Source organism: Squalius cephalus (genome assembly GCF_949319135.1).
Source record: "Squalius cephalus genome assembly, chromosome: 8".
Classification (NCBI taxonomy): Eukaryota; Metazoa; Chordata; class Actinopteri; order Cypriniformes; family Leuciscidae; genus Squalius; species Squalius cephalus.
The window spans coordinates 45,813,578-45,839,052 of record NC_137129.1 but is presented as its reverse complement, the minus strand read 5'-3'; the positions used below and the strand labels follow the sequence as shown (position 1 = coordinate 45,839,052).

The 25,475-nt window shown below is 41.2% G+C and overlaps 1 protein-coding gene across 1 annotated transcript in view; it reads right to left on the bottom strand.

Moving 5' to 3' along the window:
* The window catches only part of LOC307163661 (uncharacterized protein), a 435,973-nt gene that overhangs the window by 383,446 nt on the left and 27,052 nt on the right, over window positions 1-25,475 (bottom strand). Inside the window, exon 12 of the mRNA XM_079879801.1 lies at window positions 22,686-22,790. Within this exon, the coding sequence (XP_079735927.1) occupies window positions 22,686-22,790 (105 nt within the window). The remainder of the gene's footprint in view (window positions 1-22,685; window positions 22,791-25,475) is intronic.

Genomic DNA, 25,475 nt, shown 5'->3' with positions numbered 1-25,475 from the left:
TGTGTGATTGCCTGTGTCAGCTGTGTTGTGTGTTTCCCTGTGTCAGCTGTGTTGTGTGTTTACCTGTGTCAGCTGTGTTGTGTGTTTCCCTGTGTCAGCTGTGTTGTGTGTTTACCCGTGTCAGCTGTGTTGTGTGTTTACCTGTGTCAGCTGTGTTGTGTGTTTCCCTGTGTCAGCTGTGTTGTGTGTTTCCCTGTGTCAGCTGTGTTGTGTGTTTACTTGTGTCGGCTGTGTTGTGTGTTTCCCTGTGTCAGCTGGGTTGTGTGTTTCCCTGTGTCAGCTGTGTTGTGTGTTTGCCTGTGTCAGCTGTGTTGTGTGTTTCCCTGTGTCAGCTGTGTTGTGTGTTTCCCTGTGTCAGCTGGGTTGTGTGTTTCCCTGTGTCGGCTGTGTTGTGTGTTTACTTGTGTCGGCTGTGTCGTGTGTTTACCTGTGTCGGCTGTGTCGTGTGTTTACTTGTGTCGGCTGTGTCGTGTGTTTACCTGTGTCGGCTGTGTCGTGTGTTTCCCTGTGTCAGCTGTGTCGTGTGTTTCCCTGTGTCAGCTGTGTTGTGTGTTTACCTGTGTCAGCTGTGTTGTGTGTTTACCTGTGTCAGCTGTGTTGTGTGTTTACCTGTGTCAGCTGTGTCGTGTGTTTCCCTGTGTCAGCTGTGTTGTGTGATTGCCTGTGTCAGCTGTGTCGTGTGTTTCCCTGTGTCAGCTGTGTTGTGTGATTGCCTGTGTCAGCTGTGTCGTGTGTTTCCCTGTGTCAGCTGTGTTGTGTGTTTCCCTGTGTCGGCTGTGTTGTGTGTTTACCTGTGTCGGCTGTGTTTTGGTTTTCCCTGTGTCGGCTGTGTTGTGTTTCCCTGTGTCAGCTGTGTTGTGTGATTGCCTGTGTCAGCTGTGTTGTGTGTTTCCCTGTGTCAGCTGTGTCGTGTGTTTCCCTGTGTCAGCTGTGTTGTGTGATTGCCTGTGTCAGCTGTGTCGTGTGTTTCCCTGTGTCAGCTGTGTCGTGTGTTTCCCTGTGTCGGCTGTGTCGTGTGTTTCCCTGTGTCAGCTGTGTTGTGTGTTTCCCTGTGTCAGCTGTGTTGTGTGTTTCCCTGTGTCGGCTGTGTTGTGTGTTTCCCTGTGTCGGCTGTGTTGTGTGTTTACCTGTGTCGGCTGTGTTGTGGTTTTCCCTGTGTCGGCTGTGTTGTGTTTCCCTGTGTCAGCTGTGTTGTGTGATTGCCTGTGTCAGCTGTGTTGTGTGTTTACCTGTGTCGGCTGTGTTGTGGTTTTCCCTGTGTCAGCTGTGTTGTGTGATTGCCTGTGTCAGCTGTGTCGTGTGTTTCCCTGTGTCAGCTGTGTTGTGTGTTTCCCTGTATCAGCTGTGTCGTGTGTTTCCCTGTGTCAGCTGTGTTGTGTGTTTACCTGTGTCAGCTGTGTTGTGTGTTTCCCTGTGTCAGCTGTGTTGTGTGTTTCCCTGTGTCAGCTGTGTTGTGTGTTTCCCTGTGTCAGCTGTGTTGTGTGTTTCCCTGTGTCAGCTGTGTTGTGTGTTTACCTGTGTCAGCTGTGTTGTGTGTTTACCTGTGTCAGCTGTGTTGTGTGTTTCCCTGTGTCAGCTGTGTCGTGTGTTTCCCTGTGTCAGCTGTGTTGTGGTTTTCCCTGTGTCGGCTGTGTTGTGTGTTTACCTGTGTCAGCTGTGTTGTGTTTCCCTGTGTCAGCTGTGTTGTGTGTTTACCTGTGTCAGCTGTGTTGTGTTTCCCTGTGTCAGCTGTGTTGTGTGATTGCCTGTGTCAGCTGTGTTGTGTTTCCCTGTGTCAGCTGTGTTGTGTGTTTACCTGTGTCAGCTGTGTTGTGTTTCCCTGTGTCAGCTGTGTTGTGTGTTTACCTGTGTCAGCTGTGTTGTGTGTTTACCTGTGTCAGCTGTGTTGTGTTTCCCTGTGTCAGCTGTGTTGTGTGTTTACCTGTGTCAGCTGTGTTGTGTTTCCCTGTGTCAGCTGTGTTGTGTGTTTACCTGTGTCAGCTGTGTTGTGTTTCCCTGTGTCAGCTGTGTTGTGTGTTTACCTGTGTCAGCTGTGTTGTGTTTCCCTGTGTCAGCTGTGTTGTGTGTTTACCTGTGTCAGCTGTGTTGTGTTTCCCTGTGTCAGCTGTGTTGTGTGATTGCCTGTGTCAGCTGTGTTGTGTTTCCCTGTGTCAGCTGTGTTGTGTGTTTACCTGTGTCAGCTGTGTTGTGTTTCCCTGTGTCAGCTGTGTTGTGTGTTTACCTGTGTCAGCTGTGTTGTGTGTTTACCTGTGTCAGCTGTGTTGTGTTTCCCTGTGTCAGCTGTGTTGTGTGTTTACCTGTGTCAGCTGTGTTGTGTTTCCCTGTGTCGGCTGTGTTGTGTGTTTACCTGTGTCAGCTGTGTTGTGTTTCCCTGTGTCAGCTGTGTTGTGTGTTTACCTGTGTCAGCTGTGTTGTGTTTCCCTGTGTCAGCTGTGTTGTGTGTTTACCTGTGTCAGCTGTGTTGTGTGTTTACCTGTGTCAGCTGTGTTGTGTGTTTCCCTGTGTCAGCTGTGTCGTGTGTTTCCCTGTGTCAGCTGTGTTGTGGTTTTCCCTGTGTCGGCTGTGTTGTGTGTTTACCTGTGTCAGCTGTGTTGTGGTTTTCCCTGTGTCAGCTGTGTTGTGTGTTTACCTGTGTCAGCTGTGTTGTGTTTCCCTGTGTCAGCTGTGTTGTGTGATTGCCTGTGTCAGCTGTGTCGTGTGTTTGCCTGTGTCAGCTGTGTTGTGTGATTGCCTGTGTCAGCTGTGTTGTGTGTTTACCTGTGTCAGCTGTGTTGTGTGATTGCCTGTGTCAGCTGTGTTGTGTGTTTCCCTGTGTCAGCTGTGTTGTGTGTTTACCTGTGTCAGCTGTGTTGTGTGTTTCCCTGTGTCAGCTGTGTTGTGTGTTTACCTGTGTCAGCTGTGTTGTGTGATTGCCTGTGTCAGCTGTGTTGTGTGTTTCCCTGTGTCAGCTGTGTCGTGTGTTTACCTGTGTCAGCTGTGTTGTGTTTCCCTGTGTCAGCTGTGTTGTGTGTTTACCTGTGTCAGCTGTGTTGTGTGTTTGCCTGTGTCAGCTGTGTTGTGTGTTTCCCTGTGTCAGCTGTGTTGTGTGTTTACCTGTGTCAGCTGTGTTGTGTGTTTCCCTGTGTCAGCTGTGTTGTGTGTTTACCTGTGTCAGCTGTGTTGTGTGAAAAAGTTTAACAGAGGGTTAATGCTCAACTTGTATGCCTTCTTGTTGTCACTGATTTAGAAACAGTGTGTTTGTAATGCTCATTGTAGGCTGTATATGTCATCAACTGTGTTTGTTTGGTGTGCTATGCACAGTGATGGCGAAGTGAAGCTTCTGTACGGTGGCCGAGAGAGCTCAATGCGCTGCAACTGAAGAAAACTCGTGCAAATAGAAAAAAACACCCACAAATTAAGAAAACATCTTCATCAGTTTCACAACACACGTGTGCTCCAAATACTCACAACACAACCAAATACAGAAACAGGCTGCAAAAGTTCACAACACAACTAAATACAGATATGCAAATAACACAGACCACAACGGAAATTCTTCCAGGGGAACCAAATATGTGACAAACCCGGCTGGGACGTGCTTACAGCTCAAAAGTCTACTTTAATTTATTTTATTTTATTTTACTTTATTTTATTTCTTTTAACTTTTTTTGTTGTTGTTGCAAAACATACAGAGATTACATTTTTTATGACATACAACTTGTATACAATATACAAAATGTATTAACAATATGTTCAATGTCATCAGAAAACAATGAGCTGAAAACTAAAAAACTAAATAAAATAAAAAGATAGAGAAAAATAACATGAGGGAAAGATATTAATCAGTTACACTGTACAATTTTTTCATGTTATGTTTTTCATAAAGAGAAGTTTCATAAGAAATGTTAGGTAATGTAGGGTCCAAAGTTTAAAAGTTGAGACACTCACACACAGATATATAACGCATATTTTAAAAGCTTTTTTGAAAAAAAAAAAAATGTATTTGCAACCGTTATGTTAACAGCATTATATTTCTGTCGTAAGAACAGCTATTCAGCTGATGGACACCATGCTGCGTTGTCATGGGAACATCCCAGGTGAAAATAATGAGGAAATTACGTTGTCTTTCGTTGCTCCCTTCATCAAGTGCGTTCCAAACGGCTCCATAATGGCACACTAGTGCCCTGCTCACTCCAAAGTCCCACTTCAAGCGCTCTGCCATCTGCCCTTCGAAGGGAGCAGGGCATAGGGATACTCACGAGCAATAAGCACGTCCCAGCCGGGTTCGTCACTTATTGGGGTCCCCAAACATTTCCGTCGTGGACCTTGAGGACCTCTGCTGGTGAAGCGAGGGAAAGCTCTGTTGTTGCAAAATGTTTCACAACAGACCAAGGCATTAGAAGCAAAAATGTATGAATAATCAATGAATAAATTAATGAACTTAATATATTGAATATATGATAACAATCTGTTCCATTGCATATAGGCCCAGTAACTAAAACAAATAGAAAAGAAAACATTTTGTATTGTGGATGTGGACATTTTTCCTGTTTTGTAAACAAAAAGAACTCATGAATAGAGGAAGTAAATAAATGCTGGTGCATACATACAAAGACACAAACACGCACGCACTTACACGTGATTATAGCAAATCTGTAGCCTACTACAGACCAACAATGTACTGTAGCCCAGACGCGCAAGGCTCATGGAGACTTTGTGCTTGATGAACATTGTAATAAGTGTTCTTTAGAATTACTGGTGCTTGTGGAGAGGGTAGTGCTTAGAACCAGTGCAGTGCTTAACAAACCACGAGGGCACACCCTGTGTAGCGCATTTTTTAATCAGATTATGAAGCAGTCACGTCGGTGTGTGTGAAACAAAGCTTCAGGCATCATTGGTCACGTGATTTTGATAGAACGAATCAAGCATCGATACAACGCTTCACTGAAAACCGTTTCATTAATTTCACACACGCCTTTGAGCTTCGGTGTCACGGCTAACATCACTAGCTACCCATAATGTATTCATTCACCACAGACACAACAGGATCAACTCTTCTTCATTTGGATTATATTATTTACCTTATTTTTTCAACTATTTTTGTGTGAGTGAGTTATTCACTACAACGAGACTGTGATCGCGACTGAACTGACTTTTAACTGAATTTTTTGTGCACAGACAATCTGACTGATCATCGCTGGATTACAGGTTCCTTATATTCATTACACCCACATTATCCATATTCCCATATTATCATTTTGTATTTCTGTGTGGACATTTTATGGACTTAGTTGATAGTGGAGGACTCTTTGAACCTGGTTTTTGGTGATTGTGGCGTATTATTGATTTCTGGCTTTTCAGAAATCAAAGCAAGATTGCTTTATTAATGATCTTCCTGACCAGTTTCATCATCTCAGCATCCCGGATAGCTTAGAGGAACTAGATATCGCGACAGAAACTCTTAGCTCTCTCTTTTCCAGCACTTTAGACACAGTTGCTCCTTTGCGCTTAAAGAAGATTAAAGAAAATAGTCCAACGCCGTGGTACAACGAGCACACTCAGGCCCTTAAGTGTCCTCAACTAAGTAAGCCAGAGCGACAGTGGCAGGAACTCAAACTCTATCAGTGTCAGAATGGAGAAGAAAACCTTGGCAGAAACCAAACTCAGTCGCTCAGTTCTCCTCTGACCAACGAACGAACAGTGTATGATTATGATTCAGGCATTACAGGTCAGAGGTCAGATTGGATCTGAACATTCCGAATATTTATCCAGTTCATCTGGTTGAAGGATTCCTTGTTTGACTTTGGATGAAGGATTGGATCATTCTGTAAAGTTACACACACATGTGTGTGTGATGATCACTGTGGGTTTGTGTCTGATGATTCTGTTGAATGTGATTGTGTCTGTAGAGGCTCTTTATTCTCCATCAGCTGATCCAGAGAAGGTCAGACTAACATCTAAAACCTGTAAGTAAAACACATACAGTCAAATGTGTTCGACGTTATTGCATTATCAACTTTAAAACAACTAAAATAAATGACTTAGATGATTAAGTGAGAGATTATTATATAACACTGTGATACATGATTGTAAAGCTGTTTTTAAACATTCAGATTTAGATTTTGCATCTGAATCACCATAAAATGATGACCCTTGACCCTTGTCTATAATCCAGTATGACTGTCGGATATTTTTATGTCATTGGCTCAGTTTTATTTATGACAAAGAAACTAGTGATAAATATTTACCATTATCTTCTATTGCAATTCACTTTCTCTCAAAATACATCATTAAGGAATAAAAAGACAATGATAAAAGCACAATATTGAATTGTTTTGAAATAAAAAGAAAGGTAACACTTTATTTCGATAGTCCACTTTAGACATTCTACTAACTATGAGTAACTTTGCAACTACATGTCATCTAACTGTCATTAAAGTGTTAGTAGACTGTATGCTTAATATCTGCTAACACTTTATTTTGTCCCCCAATAGATATTATACTGGCTATAAGTAACATGGCAACTACAAGTCAGCATATTCTACTAATCCAAACCTAACACCTAACCATAACATAACAGTCTATTGACAGTCTACTACAGCCTACTAATACTCTAATGTGAGTTAGTTGAAAAGTTGCAAAGTTACTTATAGTTAGTAGAATGTCTAATGTGGACTATCGAAATAAAGTGGAACCAAAGGAAACTTGAAGATAAATAAATGAATCAAACTCTTATTAAACATGTTTATAGTGTATAATTAACCATTACAAGGAAAGTAAACTAAGAAGAAACTATATGAACTTTCAATTAAAATATGAACAGTTTTAATCATCACTACTCACAGAAGCGTCTCCAGTTTATAATGTGGATCCTCCTTCAGATCAGAGAGCGGCTTCACATCTGAGTCTCTTAGTTTATTTCCAGTCAGATTCAGTTCTCTCAGGTGTGAGGGGTTTGATCTCAGAGCTGATCTCAGAGCAGCACAACCTTCATCTGTAACACCACAAGCCCTCAACCTGTAGAGAACAATGACACTCTTCAGTCTCTCAGTTCAGGAAACACTGATATAAATTATATGAAATATATGAATTTCTCAACAGATTTGTATATGAAAGCAGTTGTCACCTCTTCACATCATCCAATCATGTTTATAACTATCAAAGTAAAATTACCTCAGAAGCTTTGGAAAGAATCCACCGAAGATGAAACATCCTTTTCAGTTACTTTTATTTATTTTATTTTTTAAACTAATATATATATATATATATATATATATATATATATATATATATATATATATATATATATATATATATATATATATATATATATATATATATATTATTTTTTTTTTTTTTTTTTTTTTTTTTTTTTAAATCATTCATTATTCACCACAGGAGAAACACAGACGACGTTGAGACTTTAAAAAAAATCTTACCTGAGTTTCTCCAGTTTACAGTGAGGATCCTGCAGTAGATCAGAAAGCTGCTTGACTCCAAAATCTCCTACTTTATTCCCTGACAGATTCAGTTCTCTCAGGTGTGAGGGGTTTGATCTCAGAGCTGAAGTCAGAGCAGCACAACCTTCATCTGTAACACCACAATCCCTCAACCTGTAGAGAACAATGACACTCTTCAGTCTCTCAGTTCAGGATCTACAGCTCAAATAAACAGTAACTTCACAATCAGACACTTCATCCACGGCACCATTAACAGATCCAGTTTGAGGTTCAGACCCGCTTCTACAAACTGCTCGAGGGGATTAGTTTCCATATCATAAAAATTGCAAGAATATACTATAGCACTTTATTTAACAGTGTCCTTGTTACATATGTTACATGTACCTACAGATGTAGCCATTAAAAATGCACATCACAGGGAAAAGGATTCCGTAGTGAAGTTCTCTTGCACATGACGTTCATTACCAGTAGGGGGCAGTCATGTTTCTTTCTCAGTTATAGCGTGTACTGAAGCCAATAATATGCAACGGATGTGTTAACCTCTCAGGCGCATATTGAGAGCAAGCGACAGAGCCCATAAACCTGTGAGAACCACATTTATATTTGTATATAAAATATTGATTCAGTTATTAATGGTTTTGCATTGCTTGTCATGGGTGTTTGAACATTACTTTAATGTAAAACAATGTTACAATCATTTTTTGTGAACTTATACGTGCAAATATCCTGTCATATTTTAGCAAACTAAATTACAACATTGTGGAATTATTCTTATGTATTATTATTATTAACGCATTTCTTTGACATTTAAATGCTAAATCAGATATATGTACAATATATTTGTACAATAATATTACGATGTCCAGAAATTAGAGCCCGACCGATAAAGGATTTTTAAGGCCGATACCAATACAAATATTTGGTGATTTAAAAATCCGATATTCCGATATATCGGCCGATATATATTTTTAAAAAAATCCAGAAACTCGTAACAAAACATGAACAGATTTCCCTAACATTAGTTATTTGTCGTTATTTAAGAGTCCTCAGCCTTACTAAAATAATATGATAATGCAGTTTAAAAATAAACTTGTTTGTTTTATTGTCACAACAGAACAGAATATATTAAAGTTCTGATAAATATAATGTATAAAAATACAAACTTAAGATATGAAACTTAAAGTCCTTTGAACAAAAAAAAGTCAACTATTATTATTAATATTGACAGTAATAATTCAATTATGTAATAATAATAATGTGTGTGTGTGTGTGTGTGTGTGAAGAACTGATAAGATTGTAAATGTGTACCTTGAAATGCAATGTAAGTTGCTTTTGATAAAAGCGTCTGCCAAATGTCAATGTTATAAGCTACCTTATAATTATAATGTCAACTTGCTTATCCCTTTACTTGCACTCTTTTAATTCTATCCATCTATTCCATCAAGCTACAACAAAACATTTTCAATCATCATTTGCTGCCTGCCTTCTAAAATCTACTACTTAGTGATGCACTAAATACATTATGTGACTCGTTAATGCTGTGGCTAAACGAAGTCAGCAACGCACACTTGGATTTCACACACGTGTAAAAGAAAAGCTAACTTTTATGCACAGGCTATGTTTGATACTTTTTCTCTATGTCTAAATGTTCACTCCTCGCGTGCCTAACTTACATTTTACAATGCTGAGACTGGAACTACAGATATGCTAGTTATAAATACAGTAATCATTACTTTATTTAGGCAGAATAAGTTCGTTGTGATTTCCAAGCTAATTGATGTTAGCGATCTTCCTTGTATAGTGCCCTCTGGTGGACAAACTATGCAGCGCCAACACTCATAACATGGTTGAAGGGTGTTTCGTCCGCTTTTATTTTATTTTTTAAATATTCATTTATCGGCCATTATAAATGCCGATAACGATAGTTTGGAAAATGCCTAATAACGGCCGATAATATCGGCCCGCCGATATATCGGTCGGGCTCTACCAGAAATCAATTTCAATACAATAGTACATTGGGTTTAATTTGTAGTTTAAAGAGATTACCAATATATATTGTTAGTTCTGAGAATTTCCACGTGAATAAATCCATGGATCTGCAAACTCTTCATGTGTACTTTAATGGTCTCCTGGCAAAACTTTTGCCGAGTGTGTCAGAGGTTCTGGGTTTTAATCCGCACTCGTATAATTTTTTTCTTCTTCTCATTAAAACAGAATATGTTAATCTGTAGTTTTATGTCAAGCAGGGACACGTTTGTGTGCAATTTGTTTTGTGATTTCACCGGAACGAATAGAGAGTTTCCGCAACGGCACTAAGCGATAGATAGAAGAGCGCGTCCGTGTGAAGAGAGACAGTGTGCGCACGCCACAAGAGAACACACTGTATTCGCGCCACTGATAGCAACGGCAACAAGCAGTTTGAGCACGTGATTTAAAAAACATCACATTTCAGCACTAGATCGCGTCTTCTTTAACAAACGAACAAAATTATATGCTCTGCTAGTTAACTGGAGATGTTTTACTTATTTGTATTAGGTACATCCGTGCCGAAAGATGTTTCAAAGAGTGCTAGGGACAATATCGACCCTGGCAAAGAGTGGTGGGTACATGTCCCACCCACAAATTACTCCTATGACTGAATTTAAGACATCTCATCTCATTATTGTGAACATAATTTTAAAGCGCATATACCAACATTTATCATGAAAGATCTATTGTAAAATACATGATTGATGTTTGCTTCATCATTGGATAATAATATGTTTTTAGGCTAACTTATTATAGCCTAAGCCTACACCTAATTCTCTGTTGCACGTCGTCTTTTTGAACATATGCACAGGTATCTTTGCATTTGAACAGCAACAACAACAACAACAACAACAACAACAACAACAACACTGTGTTTACAAAGCACATCAAACAGTTATCCGCGTTGCATTCATGTGTAAATAGATTTTTCAATTTCCATATTACCATGTATAATATTTGGGTCTAATATGATTTTATTTATATTTTATTGTAGTTTTCTCACAATCACAACATTACATGCAGTTAATTTATCAGACACTGATAATTATGTTAATTCTATTTTTAAAATGTAACGTACTGTAATAATATATAAGCATATTTTACAATCGATCGAAGACGAATAATTCCAAAGTGTTTACGAGCAATTTGGTCTGGATTGTAGATTCAGTATGTTCTTCCATGCGTCATCTGGTGGATATTCTGGGAAGCACAACAGATATATTTCAATTCTATAAAATCTGCTGATAGGCTTGATTGGCATTCCACGGCATGCCTTGGGGAAAAACGCGCATTCTTAATGGCCACATCTGCACCATAGTAATAACAGTAAATTATGCATAATTACATGCAACTAACCCTCAACCAAATCCTAATCCTACCTTAACCCTATAGTAAGTACATGTAGTTGCTTAATATTACTCATTACTTAAATATATAATTACACTGTAACAATTACACCTTAAAATAAAGTGCAACCGAATATGAATTTATGCAAAAGGCCCAAAAATCATCAACTTATGTGTATATTAACACAGTTGTCACATCTTTACATCATCCAATTATGTTTATACTATCATTAATATTGTAAAATTATGTCAAACACATTGGAAAGAATCTAGTTAAAATAAAAGCAACAGTCCCATTAGTAATTTCAGTAGATTTTTTGTATGACAATCATTGTTTAACATATGAGACATTTTATACAAACTTACCAGAGTATCTCCAGTTTACAGTGAGGATCCTTCAGTAGATCAGAAAGCTGCTTGACTCCAAAATCTCCTACTTTATTCCCTGACAGACTCAGTTCTCTCAGGTGTGAGGGGTTTGATCTCAGAGCTGAAGTCAGAGCAGCACAACCTTCATCTGTAACACCACAATCCCACAACCTGTAGAGAACAATGACACTCTTCAGTCTCTCATTTCAAGAAACACTGATATAAATGATATGATATATATGAATTTCTCCTCAAATTATTTGTATATGAAAACAGTTGTCACCTCTTCACATCATCCAATCATGTTTATAACTATCAAAAACTATCAAAAGTAAAATCAACTCAGTGTCACAACACAGAAGGAAACAGACAGGTGTTATAGTGATAACAGTGTTGATTGAGCACAGTGGTGAGAAACAGCGGGAACCAGACGATGGTGAGAGAATGGTATTTAACGAGATAAGAACATTATGTTGGCATTACGGGAAATGCACTAGCATGGTTTAAATCATACTTATCTGACCGTTATCAGTTTGTAGCAGTAAATGATGAGATGTCTCATCGATCACAAGTTCAGTATGGCGTACCACAAGGCTCAGTACTAGGACCGCTGCTGTTCACTCTGTACATGCTACCATTAGGAGATATCATTAGGAAACATGGAATTAGCTTTCACTGTTATGCTGACGATACTCAGCTGTATATTTCTTCAAAACCTAACGAAACGTATCAATTCATAAAATTAACGGAATGCATAGCAGATATAAAAAATTGGATGACTCGTAATTTCCTACTTCTAAATTCTGAAAAAACAGAGTTTCTAATTATTGGACAAAAAACTTCCTCACGTAATAACCTAGAATACTGTCTAACACTTGATGGCTGCTCTGTTAAGTCTTCGTCGTCGGTTAGGAACCTGGGTGTGCTCTTTGATACCAATCTTTCATTTGAAAGTCACGTGTCTAGTATCTGTAAAACCGCATTCTTCCATCTTAAAAATATATCTAAATTACGCCATATGCTCTCATTGACAAATGCGGAACAATTAGTTCATGCGTTCATGACCTCAAGGCTAGATTATTGCAATGCTCTACTGGGTGGTTGCCCTGCACGTTTAATAAACAAACTACAGCTGGTTCAAAACGCAGCAGCTCGAGTTCTTACCAGAACCAGGAAGTATGACCATATTAGCCCGGTTCTGTCAAAACTGCATTGGCTCCCTATTAAACATCGCATAAATTTTAAAATATTGCTGATTACTTACAAAGCACTAAATGGTTTAGCTCCGCAGTACTTGAGCGAGCTCTTAACGCATTATAGTCCGTCACGTCTATTGCGATCTCAAAATTCCGGCCAGTTGATAATACCTAGAATATCAAAATCGACTGCTGGCGGTAGATCCTTCTCCTATTTAGCACCAAAACTCTGGAACAGTCTTCCTACCATTGTCCGGGAAGCAGACACACTCTGTCAGTTCAAAGCCAGATTAAAGACACATCTCTTTGACCTAGCATTCACATAATACATTATAGACTTCTATAATTTAATGTTAGGCTGCATAGATTAGGTCAGCCGGAACCGGGAACACTTCCCAAAAATCCTGATGTACTCGTTACATCATGAGAAGAATGGCATCTACGCTAATTTTAGTGTCTGTGTTTATCCCGAGGTTTTCCTGCAGCCTGCCGGATCCAGGCCGTATCCAGATCTGACGAAGGACCTTCGCCTGGACCGATGACAACGCAGTGCTGAAGTGCCAACTAGTCTCTCCCTATGGAGGATCCCTCTACCACTCTACAGATAAGGCGTTGTCGGGAATTCCGTTTCGCGTTCCTACCCCAAAGCAACAAAATAAAATAAAATTCTTTATCAAAATTTATAAGGAAAGACAAGTACTTTGTTTAGGCTTGGCTTGTAGGGAATTCCAAACCTGCGTATTTTCAAACGCACATAACTATAGAACCCATTCTAAATGCGCATGTGAACGCCATCAGCGTTTCTCACAGGTTCGCGTTTAAAGTCTGTGTAGAGGGAATGGTGTCGTCTTAGCGGCCCCTAATTTAATAACAAATGATCGTTGCGACGGAAGCAAATCAATCAAAACTAACTTTAGATGGAAAATAACTTAACTCTGCTATAAAGCCAAAACGATCTCTGTTACCTTAAATTATACGCTTATCTCTGTGAAGCTGCTTTGAAACAATCTACGTTGTTAAAAGCGCTATATAAATGAAGATGACTTGACTTGACTTGACTTGGTGACTTGTTGACTGAAGATGGTGACTTAGCTGGCGATGACTGAAGTGTATTCTCTGTGCAGGTGACGAGTGAACAAAAAGACAGGAGATCTGGATCAGGATGACGGATGGAAGACGGACAGAAGACTGGAAGCTTGTAGAGACTAATCACAGGTAAGTAACGGGTAAGGAGTCTGACAGTAAGCAGTGGTAACTGCGACGAGACCAGACAATGAGTGGATGGTGAACTGTGAATATGTAGGCTGTGTAGATGAGGGAATGCAGGTGCAATGAGTCAGTACTCTGGTGATTATGAACGAGTGGGCAGGTCCTGGTGATCAGGTGATGATTGGGGCTGTGACAGTGTGGCTAACTTTGTGACAGTTCCCACTCCTCCACAACCGGCTCCTGACGGCCGACGGACTCGGTGACGGGGCCGGCACCGACCTCTGGGGGATGGATGGTCTGGGTGATCCTCGTGGAATTGGGTGAGTAGCAACAGATCCAGGACATCATCTCAAGAGACCCATGAATGTTCCTCTGCACCGTACCCCTCCCAGTCGATCAGGTACTCTAGGCTGGCGAGTCGAGGATGGTATGGACTCAGTACACTAGGTCCACAACAGTGACATCTGGAGGAGGAGGTACTTCATCTGTGGTGGGTTCTGTGGGAGAGGTTCAGTGAAGGGTTTCAGGAGGGAGACATGGAATGAAGATGAGATACGGTAGTGAGGTGGAAGGTTGAGCCTGAAAGTGACCTCGTTGACCTGCCTCTGCACAATGAAGGGACCTATATAGCGGGGACTCAGCTTACGGCAGGGCAGGCAAAGACGGATGTCTTGGTTGGAGAGCCAAACCTTCTGTCCCGGCTGGTATTGGGTGGCTTCAGCTCTTCAGACATCCGCCTGGCGTTGGTGTCGTCGCACTGCCCAGTGGAAATGCACATGAGCTGAGTCCCATACCCTCTTGCTCTCCTCGAACCAGTGGTTGACAGCTGGAACTTCCGAAGGTGCTCCGGACCAGGGGAAGAGAGGAGGTTGGTAGCCGAGGATACATTGGAACGGAGTAAGCCCAGTGGTGGTTTGACGCAGGGAGTTCTGGCCATACTCCGCCAGAGGGAGGTAGCGGCTCCAGCTGTCCTGGTTCTGGTGGCAGTATGAACGCAGGTATCTCCGATCTCCTGGATCTTGCTCTCAGTCTGGCCGTTTGCCTGTGGGTGGTACCCTGATGATAGACTTGCTTAGACGGCAAGGAGTTTGAAGAAGGCCTGCTACACCCGGGAGATAAGCTGGGGACTTCTGTCCAATAACATGTCTTCTGGTAGGCCATAATGACAAAAAACTTGTTGGAAGAGGAGTTCTTAGACTTCGAACATGGTGGGCAGGCCCTTGATGGGTATAAGTTTGCAGGCTTTGGAGAATCGGTCTACGACGACAAATATACATGTACACGTGTGATGGTTGGACGGAGGACGGACGTTAATGAAGTCTATGCCCAGATGAGACCAGGGGCGTCTGGGTATCGGCAGAGGTACCAAGTTTCCCTCGGGTAGCTTCCTCTGTGTGTTGGTGATGGCACAGACTGAGCACCCCTTGCTGTACCGGGAGATATCCTGGGATATGTTGGGCCACCAGTAGCAATCTCGTAGAAGTGAGAGGGTTCTCTGGCTGCCTGGGTGTCCAGAGCCCAGAGAGGTGTGTGCTGAGTCCATGAGGGACAGACGGCAGGTGGATGGAACATACAACCATTCCCCAGGACCTCCCGGCGGAGCATATTCGTTGCGGGTGTCTTGGAGGAGTTGATTGTCGAGGGACCATTGGATCAGACTGACTACCATGACTGGAGGGAGAACAGGCTATGGAGGACTGGATTCGGGTTCAGGATGATACAGGCGGGACAAGGCATCCGCCTTTCAATTCTTGGTACCAGGTCGGTAGGTCACGGTGAAGTCGAACCGTGTGAAGAACAGAGCCCAACGGGCTAGTCTTGGGTTGAGTCACTTGGCTTCTCTGAGATGTTCCAGGCTCCGGTGATCTGTGATGACTTCGGTGGTGAGCTCCCTCCAGCCAGTGTCTCCATTCCTCCAGGGCGAGCTTGATCACCAGCAGCTCACGATTTCCAATATCGTAATTCTGCTCCACCAGAGACAGCTTCTTGGAGAAGAAGGCGCATGGATGGAGTCGAGGAGGCTCACCCTGCCGCTGGGATAGTACTGCTCCAACCCCAGTGGTAGTGGCGTCAACTTCGACAAAGAATGGGAGTTCTGGATTTGGGTGTACCAAGATTGGAGCGCCGTTGGAAGGCTTCTGTAGCCAAGTGGTTCCAGGAGAGAGACTTGGGCCAGTTTCTGAGAAGTGAGGTGAGAGGTGAGCTGAGGAGACTGTAATTCTGGATGAATCTTCGATAGAAGTTGGCAAAGCCTAGAAAGTATTGGAGTTCCTTTATTGTGACAGGTTGGGGCCAGATGTGAATGGTGTCCACCTTCCTCTGGTCCTTCTGGATACCTCGTTGGTCGATGATACATCCAAGGAACTGGACGGATGGCGTGTGGAACTCACACTTCTCCAACTTGAGATAGAGGTGGTGTTCTCACAGCTTTTGAAGGACCTGTGTCACGTGTTGGCGATGTTTGGCCAGGTTCTGGGAGTAGATCAGGATGTCGTCGATGTAGACGATGACGAAGCATTGGAGGTACTCTCGGGAATACCTCATACCTCATTCATATATCCCTGGAATACAGAGGGGGAGGTGGACAGGCCATATGGCATCACCTGGTACTCATAGTGGCCTGTCGGAGTGATAAACGCTGTCTTCCATTCGTCCCCCTTGCGTATCTGAATGAGGTTGTAGGTGCTCCGCAGGTCCAGCTTGGAGAACATGCGAGCCCCACGGAACTGTTCCAGGGCAGCAGGGACCAGAGGAAGAGGATAGCTGAATTTGACAGTCTGAGAGTTGAGTGCCCGGTAATCGATGTAAGGCCCCAAGCCTCCGTCCTTCTTGGCCATGAAGAAGAGGCCGGAAGCGTCAGGGGACTTCGATGGTTGGATGAAAAGTTGTTTGAGAGCCTCCTGAACGTACTCCTCCATGGCCTTCTTTTCCGGGATGGACAAAGGGTAGACCTTACCCTCAGTGGAGTAGCCCCAGGCAGCAGGTCGGTGGCGCAGTCCCATGGCCGATGAGGTTGTAGACGGGTCGCCAACTGCTAGAACGCATCCTGGAACGCCCAGTACTCTGGAGGAATTTTAGTTTTACTCTCGGTTTCTGTGCTCTCAACTTTCACCTGAATATTGGATGAAGACTTCAAAGGGTGTTGATAGGTCCGGCAGGCGGACGGTTTGGGCACAGAAGAAAGGCAGTCCTTGAAGCAGGAATTACCCCATTGCAGAATTTCTACTGAGTTCCAATTAATGGTGGTTTCATGTTGGTTCATCCATGGGCGTCCCAGGATGATATCAGCGGTTGATCCCTCCAGCACCATGAACGTGTTCTTCTCCTCATGCAGGCAGCCAACGCAGAGCGTTACTGTGGGGGAGAAATGACGTCCATGACCCAGCGGTTTGCTGAGAATGGTGTGGATGGCTAGTTCCTGGGAGCAGCGTTTCCTCTGAAGGTTGAGTCTTTGGAGAAGGTGATGAGAGATGAAGTTTCCTGCGGACCCAGAGTTGATGAGCGCTTGTGCTGTAACAATGTTTTTGGGTGAGAATTTGGACAGGTGTATGAGTGAGGGGTGCTACTTTAGGGAGAAACTGGATTGCACTTCACCCCTGGGCGTGGTGGTAGAATCGGGGCAATTCACGATGACATGGCCTTCTCCCCCACAATACAGACACAAGTGTTGCAATAGTCTCCTTTGACGCTCCGTGCTGGTGAGGTGATATGCGTCGACCTGCATGGATTCAGGTGCTGGAAGGGCGACAGATGGAGAGATGGGCGGAGGATTCAGAGTGGGTTGGTCGAGTGACCAGGCTGACAGACAATGAGAGATGCACACAGCTTTCTGAATGAAACTTTCCAATCCAATGTTATCGTCATAAATGACTAATACAGTTCTGTTACAATACAGAAGGAAACAGACAGGTGTTATAGTGATAACAGTGTTTATTGAGCACAGTGGTGAGAAACAGCAGGAACCAGACTATGGTGAGAGGATGGTTACTTGTTGACTGAAGATGGTGACTTAGCTGGTGAAGACCGAAGTGGATTCTCTGTGCAGTTGACGAGTGAACAAGAAGACAGATGTTCTGGATCAGGACGACGGATGGGAGATGGACAGAAGACTGGAAGCTTGACGAGACGGATCACAGTTAAGTAACAGGGAAGGAGTCTGACAGTAAGCAGTGGTAACTGCGAGGAGCCCAGACAATGAGTGGATGGTGAAAAGTTAATATGTAGACGGTGTTGATGAGGGAGTGCAGGTGCAGCGAGTCAGTACTCTGGTGATTGTGAACGAGTGGGCGGGTGGTTGGGTGATGATTGGGGCTGAGACGGTGTGGCTAACACTGTGACGGTCAGAAGCATGGTACGAATTATGTGGGAGCCAGTGGGAGCTGAGCTCCCATAGAGAGAGGATGAGCTCCCATGAAAGCAGAAAAATCATACACCTGTGGGGGTCTCTAAAAATCATCAGCACCATTATTTTAAATTACAAATAAAGCACTTTTTCCTTCAGACTACTGTAGCGTGACTTAAAAGATAGGACAAGATGCCAAACACATGGATCTCACGGGATCTCGAATCGTCATCACACTACAGGACTTTTACTGACTTTTCTCAACTCACAGAAGTGACGTCAACGTCCGATCTAGCAGTAGCATAACCCATCAGGCAAGTGTTATTTTAACATAGGCGTAATTTGCGGGTGGGACATGTCCCCACCACTTTTTGCTAAGGTCGATATTGTCCCCACCACTTTTGAAACATCTCGCGGCACTAATATACCAATACAAATAAATAAAACATCTTCAGTTAACTAGCAGAGCATTAATTTAGTTCATTTGTCAAATAAGAGGCGATCTAGCACTGAAATGTGTTGTTTTTTAAATCAAGTGATCAAAGTGCTCGTTGCTGCTGCGATCAGTGGCACGGATACTGTGTTCTCTTGTGGCTCGCGCTCAGTCTTCACTCGGACGCGTGCTTCAATCCGTTGTGGAGACTCTCTATTCATTCCGGTGAAATTACAAAACAAAATGCACACAAACGTGTCCTTGCCTGATACAACCACTGATAAACATAATCAGTTTTGATGAGAAAAATAAAATAAAAATAACTATACGAGTGCAGATTAGATCCCAGAACTTCTAACATGCTTGGCAAAAGTTCTGCCACTGGACCACGTAAATGCACGCTTAAAATTGTCGGATCTATTCATTTATTCACGTGAAAATTCTCACCACTAATAACATATATTAGATCTCATTAAACGACAAATTAAACCAAATGTACTATTTAAATTGAATTGTGTTAGCAACGCTTTTTTATTAAACATTTTTATTTATTTACATTAGTAAGCTATGCTCATAGGCTACTTTTTTTTTTTTTTTTTTTAAAGAGACCCCCACAAAGATGAAATCATAATTCGAACCCTGGTCAGAAGCTTGGGAAAGAATCCACTGAAGATTAAGCATCCTTCTCAGTTACTTGGTGATAAACGTTTTTCTATATTTTATTTTTGTATTTCATTCATTATTCACCACAGGAGAAAAACAGATGACGTTGAGACTTTTATAAAATCTTACCCGAGTATCTCCAGTTTACAGAGAGGATCCTGCAGTAGATCAGAAAGCTGCTTGACTCCAAAATCTCCTACTTTATTCTCAGTCAGATTCAGTTCTCTCAGGTGTGAGGGGTTTGATCTCAGAGCTGAAGTCAGAGCAGCACAACCTTCATCTGTAACACCACAATCACTCAACCTATAGAGAACAATGACACTCTTCAGTCTCTCAGTTCAGGAACACTGATATAAATTATAAGATATGTATGAATTTCTCCTTTTACAGTATTGCTTAGGTACGAAAGCACATGCTAAACTCATAAATGTGATCATGTTTTATCAGTGTAATGATTGTTGTCAGTGTGACTTACTGAACTGATTTGGATTCTTTAACCACAGGCAGAAGCTTCTGAAGAACTTCATCTGCTGTATTTTGTGCTCCAATAAAATGTTTTAGCTCAAAAACATCCATCTTCTGCTCTGATGTCAGCAACACATAAACCAGAGCTGACCACTGTGAAGAGGAGAGTTTGGTTTCTCCTATTTCTCCAGATTTCAGATAATGTTGGATCTCCTGCATCAGAGAAACATCACCCAGTTCATTCAGACAGTGGAACAGATTGATGGATCTCTCTGGAGAGCGATTCTCCCTGATCTTCTGTTTGATGATCTGAACTGTTTCCTCTGTGTTGTAGGAGAAGCTTCCAGTCTGTGTCAGTAGTTCTCGTAAGAGAGTCTGATTGGACTCCAATGAGAGACCCAGAAGGAAACGCAGGAAAAGGTCTAGATGTCCATTCTTACTCTGTAAAGCCTCATCCACAGCTCTCTGATGCAGCTCGGATAATGAATGACATTTTAAAAAGTTTACAACTTTAGAGAACAGACTTGGTTTGGTGATTTGATCAAACACATTTCTGTTCTCGTTTGTAAAGTGAATGTGTGCATATAGAGCTGCTAGATGTTCCTGGATGCTCAGATGAACAAAGCAGAAGACTTTCCCCTGATACAAGCCCAACTCCTCTCTGAAGATCTGAGTGCACAATCCTGAGTACACTGATGCTTCTGTCACATCAATGCCACACTCGCTCAGGTCTTCCTCATAGAAGATCAGGTTGCCTTTCACAAGCTGCTGGAAAGCCAGTTTCCCCAGTTTGAGAATCATGTCTTCATCTTTCACTCTCTTCTCATAGTCCTTCTCATGTTTGATGTTGGTCTGAATGATCAGGAAGTGTGTGTACATCTGAGTGAGAGTCTTGGGAATCTCTCCTCTCTCTGCTTCACTCAACATCTTCTCTAGAACAGTGGCTGAGATCCAGCAGAACACTGGGATGTGGCACATGATGTGGAGGCTCCTCGAGGATTTCAGGTGTGTGATGATTGTATTGGCCAGACTGTGATCACTGATTCTCTTCCTGAAGTATTCCTCCTTCTGTGGCTCATTGAAGCCTCGTACCTCTGTCACTCGATGGACACACTCAGAGGGGACGAGATCCGCTGCTGCTGGTCTGGAGGTGATCCAGATGAGAGCAGAGGGAAGCAGATTCCCCACAATGAGGTTCATCAGCAGCTCGTCCACTGAGGCTGATTCAGATATATCACACAGTTTCACTTCACTCTTAAAGTTCAGAGACAGACGACACTCATCCAGACCATCAAAGATGAACAACACTTTATATTCACCACAGGATATTTCCATTTCTTTTGTTTCAGGGAAAAAGACATCAAGAAGATCTGAAAGACGGATTGTTTTATCCTTCATCAAGTTGAGCTCTCTGAAAGGAAGTGGGAATATGAGCTGGATGTCCTGATTCTCCTTCCCTTCAGCCCAGTCCACAATGAACTTCTGCACAGAGACTGTTTTCCCAATGCCAGCGACTCCCTTTGTCAGCACAGTTCTGATGGGTTTGTCTTGTCCAGGTAAAGGTCTAAAGATGTCAGTGCATTTGATCGGTGTGTCCTCTGTTGCTGCTCTCCTGGATTGTGTCTCAATCTGTCTCACCTCATGCTCATTATTGATCTCTCCACTTTCACTCTCTGTGATGTAGAGATCTGTGTAGATCTCATTCAGGAGTGTTGGGTTTCCCTGTTTTGCTGTCCCTTCACACAGACACTGAAACTTCTTCAGCAGATTTGATTTACATGTGCTTTGAAAAATAACAGATTACAACATGAATTAAAGACGTAAAATAATTACGCAACATAATGCAAATAACAGTGGTGTTGGTATGAAGATGAGTGCGGCTGTTATTTGGCCACTTGCTAAAGCCATTAGAGCTGTCAAAGAGCATTGATCTAGATTACATGATTGAATTCTGTTCTTTATTTGATTTTGTTAATTAATTTGTAATTACTTCAGGTACATGTCAAGTTTTTAAGGGAAAAAAAGAACTAATTCTGTAAAATAAATATATAGAAAAATTTAGTTACTAATGAACTATGAACGATGGATAACTTTCCTGGGTAATTGTAACATCATATTGTTCACAAGCGGTTTTATTGACAAATTTTACTGACAAGGTGTCAGAATACGAAATTCATGGTCTGTCTATCTACTTATCTATCTGTCTGTCTATCTATCCATCTGTCTGTCTGTCTGACTATCTATCTGACCGTCTGTCCATCCGTCTGTCTGTCTGTCTATCTATCATCTGTCTGTCTGTCTGCCTATCTATCTATCTATCTATCTATCTATCTATCTATCTATCTATCTATCTATCTCTCCCTATGGAGGATCCCTCTACCACTATACAGATAAGGTGTTGTCGGGAAAATTCGTTTCGCGTTCCTACCCCAAAGCAACAAAATAAAATAAAATTCTTTATCAAAATTTATAAGGAAAGACAAGTACTTTGTTTAGGCTTGGCTTGTAGGGAATTCCAAACCTGCATATATTCAAACGCACATAACTATAGAACCAATTCTTAATGCGCATGTGAACGCCATCAGTGTTTCTCACAGGTTCGCGTTTAAAGTCTGTGTAGAGGGAATGGTGTCGTCTTAGCGGCCCCTAATTTAATAACAAATGATCGTTGCGACGGAAGCAAATCAATCAAAACTAACTTTAGATGGAAATAACTTAACTCTGCTATAAAGCCAAAACAATCTCTACCTTAAATTATACACTTATCTCTGTAAAGCTGCTTTGAAACAATCTACATTGTTAAAAGCGCTATATAAATGAAGATGACTTGACTTGACTTGACTTGACTATCTATCTATCTATCTATCTATCAATCAGACAGAAATGGTGTACCTCAGATCAGCTGGTTTTTGTCTTCCCTTAAGCTCTATTATCTGCTCCATAGACACACAGCTGGGCTCTGGTGGGTTTCACCCATTATATAATATATTATATTTAATCAATATTTAATTCAGCAATTTTATAAGAGATGATACATTTCAGTAAGTTTTACTGTATCCTTCAACATATAAAGTTCATTTATGCTCAGCATTTTTCCATGCTAAAACTGGTAGAGAGGAGGAAGAGATGATTGCCTCAAGATTTAAAATACATTTTCAGAATTTTGGTGAGTCTCTCTAGACAGAAATGTTGTACCTCAGATCAGTTGATGTGTGTCTTTCCTTGAGTGTTACTGGCTCTTTCATAGAACATTCCCTCTTCACGGACTCACAGCTGGACTCCGGTGGGTCTGATCTTTGCCTGTTGAGGGAGACAGTAAACATGTAGTGACAGAGCCCACAGGACAAGATTGAGAAGCACTAATCTAGTTTATAGGGGTGTTCGACTTCGGCCTTCACTGATTGGTGAGATTTGTCACTTGTAGTCAGAGGAGAACTGGTAACACTTTACGGTAAGGGTACATGAATTATCATGAATTCATGTATAAATTCATGCATGAAATATGCATTAATTCATGCATTAATATCTCATGAATCATCAGGAACTAACACGAGTTCAACGTTTTTCATTCATGACTTCATGGATGAACAACACCTTAATTAAAACATTAACTAAGATGAGTACATCATCATGAATTATGATTTATTACGCATGATCATGATGTTTTCTTTGTTCACACAAAAAATTGGTCTTTACCACCCATTGTGGATAAAGCTATGGTTATGGTACATGAATCATCATGAATTCATGCATAAAAAAGTATTAATTCATGCATGCAAGACTACTCTTCGAATTATTAAAGGAATGTACAAAAATCCACATTATCTAATGCATGCATAGGCTAGAACAGTATATCAATTAATGTGAGAACTTTTTTTCTGAATTATGATCTGAGTTATCCAGCATGTTCATGTCTTCTTCATAGCCTGCAGGTAAATGGACAGACCCCAAAATTGGCCAATCACAGCACATAACATACGAATTCTGTTGGCATTCAAATACTAGTCATCATTAACTAAGCATTATTTATCAATGATTTCATCATGTGTGTGGCCCCTCAACTAAAGTGGTGACTTGGTGCTTTGAAACACTGATGAACAATGTGTTTTCATTATGATCTGAGTTATCCAGCATGTTCATGTCTTCTTCATAGCCTGCAGGTAAATGGACAGACCCCCAAATTGGCCAATCACAGCACATAACATACGAATTCTGTTGGCATTCAAATACAGTAGTCATCATTAACTAAGCATTATTTATCAATGACTTCATCATGTGTGTGGCCCCTCAACTAAAGTGGTGACTTGGTGCTTTGAAACACTGATGAACAATGTGGCATAACTGTGAAATGACATGAATATGAACATGAAAGTTCAAGTCTTTGCAAACAATGTAGGCTACTGTGGACAAATGGACTTTGATCTTAACTGTGCTGCTTTATTCTTAAACGGTATAAACCAGTTAAAAACCATAAAGCTGTTTAAAAAAAAAGTTTCACAAACAGCTTGATCTCTATTTGGGTAAAGAGTCACCTTTTAACGTATAAAGCAACTGATGTGACTCCTCCATATCATGAAATTGTAACAGCTTTATGGTTTTGTAAAGAGTTTTCAGATATACAGGCACTTAAAATAAAGTTCATGGTGTATGTACTGAATTCCTTCTCAGCTCTTTCCAGCTGTTGATTTAACTGGTTTATACAGTTTGGTTTCAGAATAAAGCAGTAAAGTTACATAACATTATTACGATTTTACAGCTAAAAAACGTACGTTAAACTATTTACGAATATTTCATATCATAAAGATATCTGTATAATTTCCCTTTTACCATTTAATAGATTATAAATGTACGATCCCTTAACCCTAACTCCACACCTAAACATACCCATTTTATAGATAATATTAAAAGGATAAAACGTAATGGACAGATATGTGTAGGGAAATGGCAGCTTTATTAACAATGTAGCATTAAAAGATAGTTTGAGCCACTAATCCTACCCCTACCCCTAAACCTAACCATTTCTTAAAACTACGTAACTACAATTATAAATTAAAACAACAGACAGACAATCACAATCATTTATTTATTGAGAAAATGTCAAAACCGGTACCAAAAGTCGTTCACATGACGATGTGTCGCAGTCCTCTCTGGCAGTATATAATAGTTATGTATGAGGTAACGTTACAGAGCAGAATTTAAGTTATTAATCCATGAAAATGTTAATCCGGTTTCGGTTCGCTGTTCGCTCTGTGAAGGCGCGCGCGCGCGCTTCTCCATTTCAAATGTAGTACACAACAAACACGGCATGTCACAATCTGTGACGAAGCATGCGAGAGCCAATGAGCGTTTGATATCACTGCCGTAAAACATGTCGTAACGCTTCGGGCGCAATTTTTGAATTTGAATTCACCACGAGCGCGGGATGCCGGGATATGACGTTGACGGTCTCTGCCGAGAAATGGAGATGAAGATCACTGGATAAAGGGCTGCATTTGGATCTGTTTCTTGCAAACAACGTATGGATTCTAAAGATTTGGATCACATTAAGCTAATAAAATTGATTTCTTTTGTGAATTTATGTTGTGTTTTAGTGTATTATGTGTCAAAATATTAATGCCACGATTTTAATATGCATAAGTTAAATAGGAATACGCCTAAATTTGTACGTCGTTGTTTGTATAAGTTGTTTATAAGTAAATAAATTACGTTTTTGTGCTGTCCACTGTCAGTATTATACGTTTCTGTGTGTATAAAACATAAATAAATGTACGTATGGTAGAACTACACTTTACGTAAAAATACACATGTATTCTCATGAGATCACGTTGCAAGTTAAGATCAAAGTCCATTTGTGTCCACAGTACATTGTTTGCAAAGGCTTGAACTTTCATGCTCATATTCATGTCATTTCACAGTTATGCCACATTGTTCATCAGTGTTTCAAAGCACCAAGTCACCACTTTAGTTGAGGGGCCACACACATGA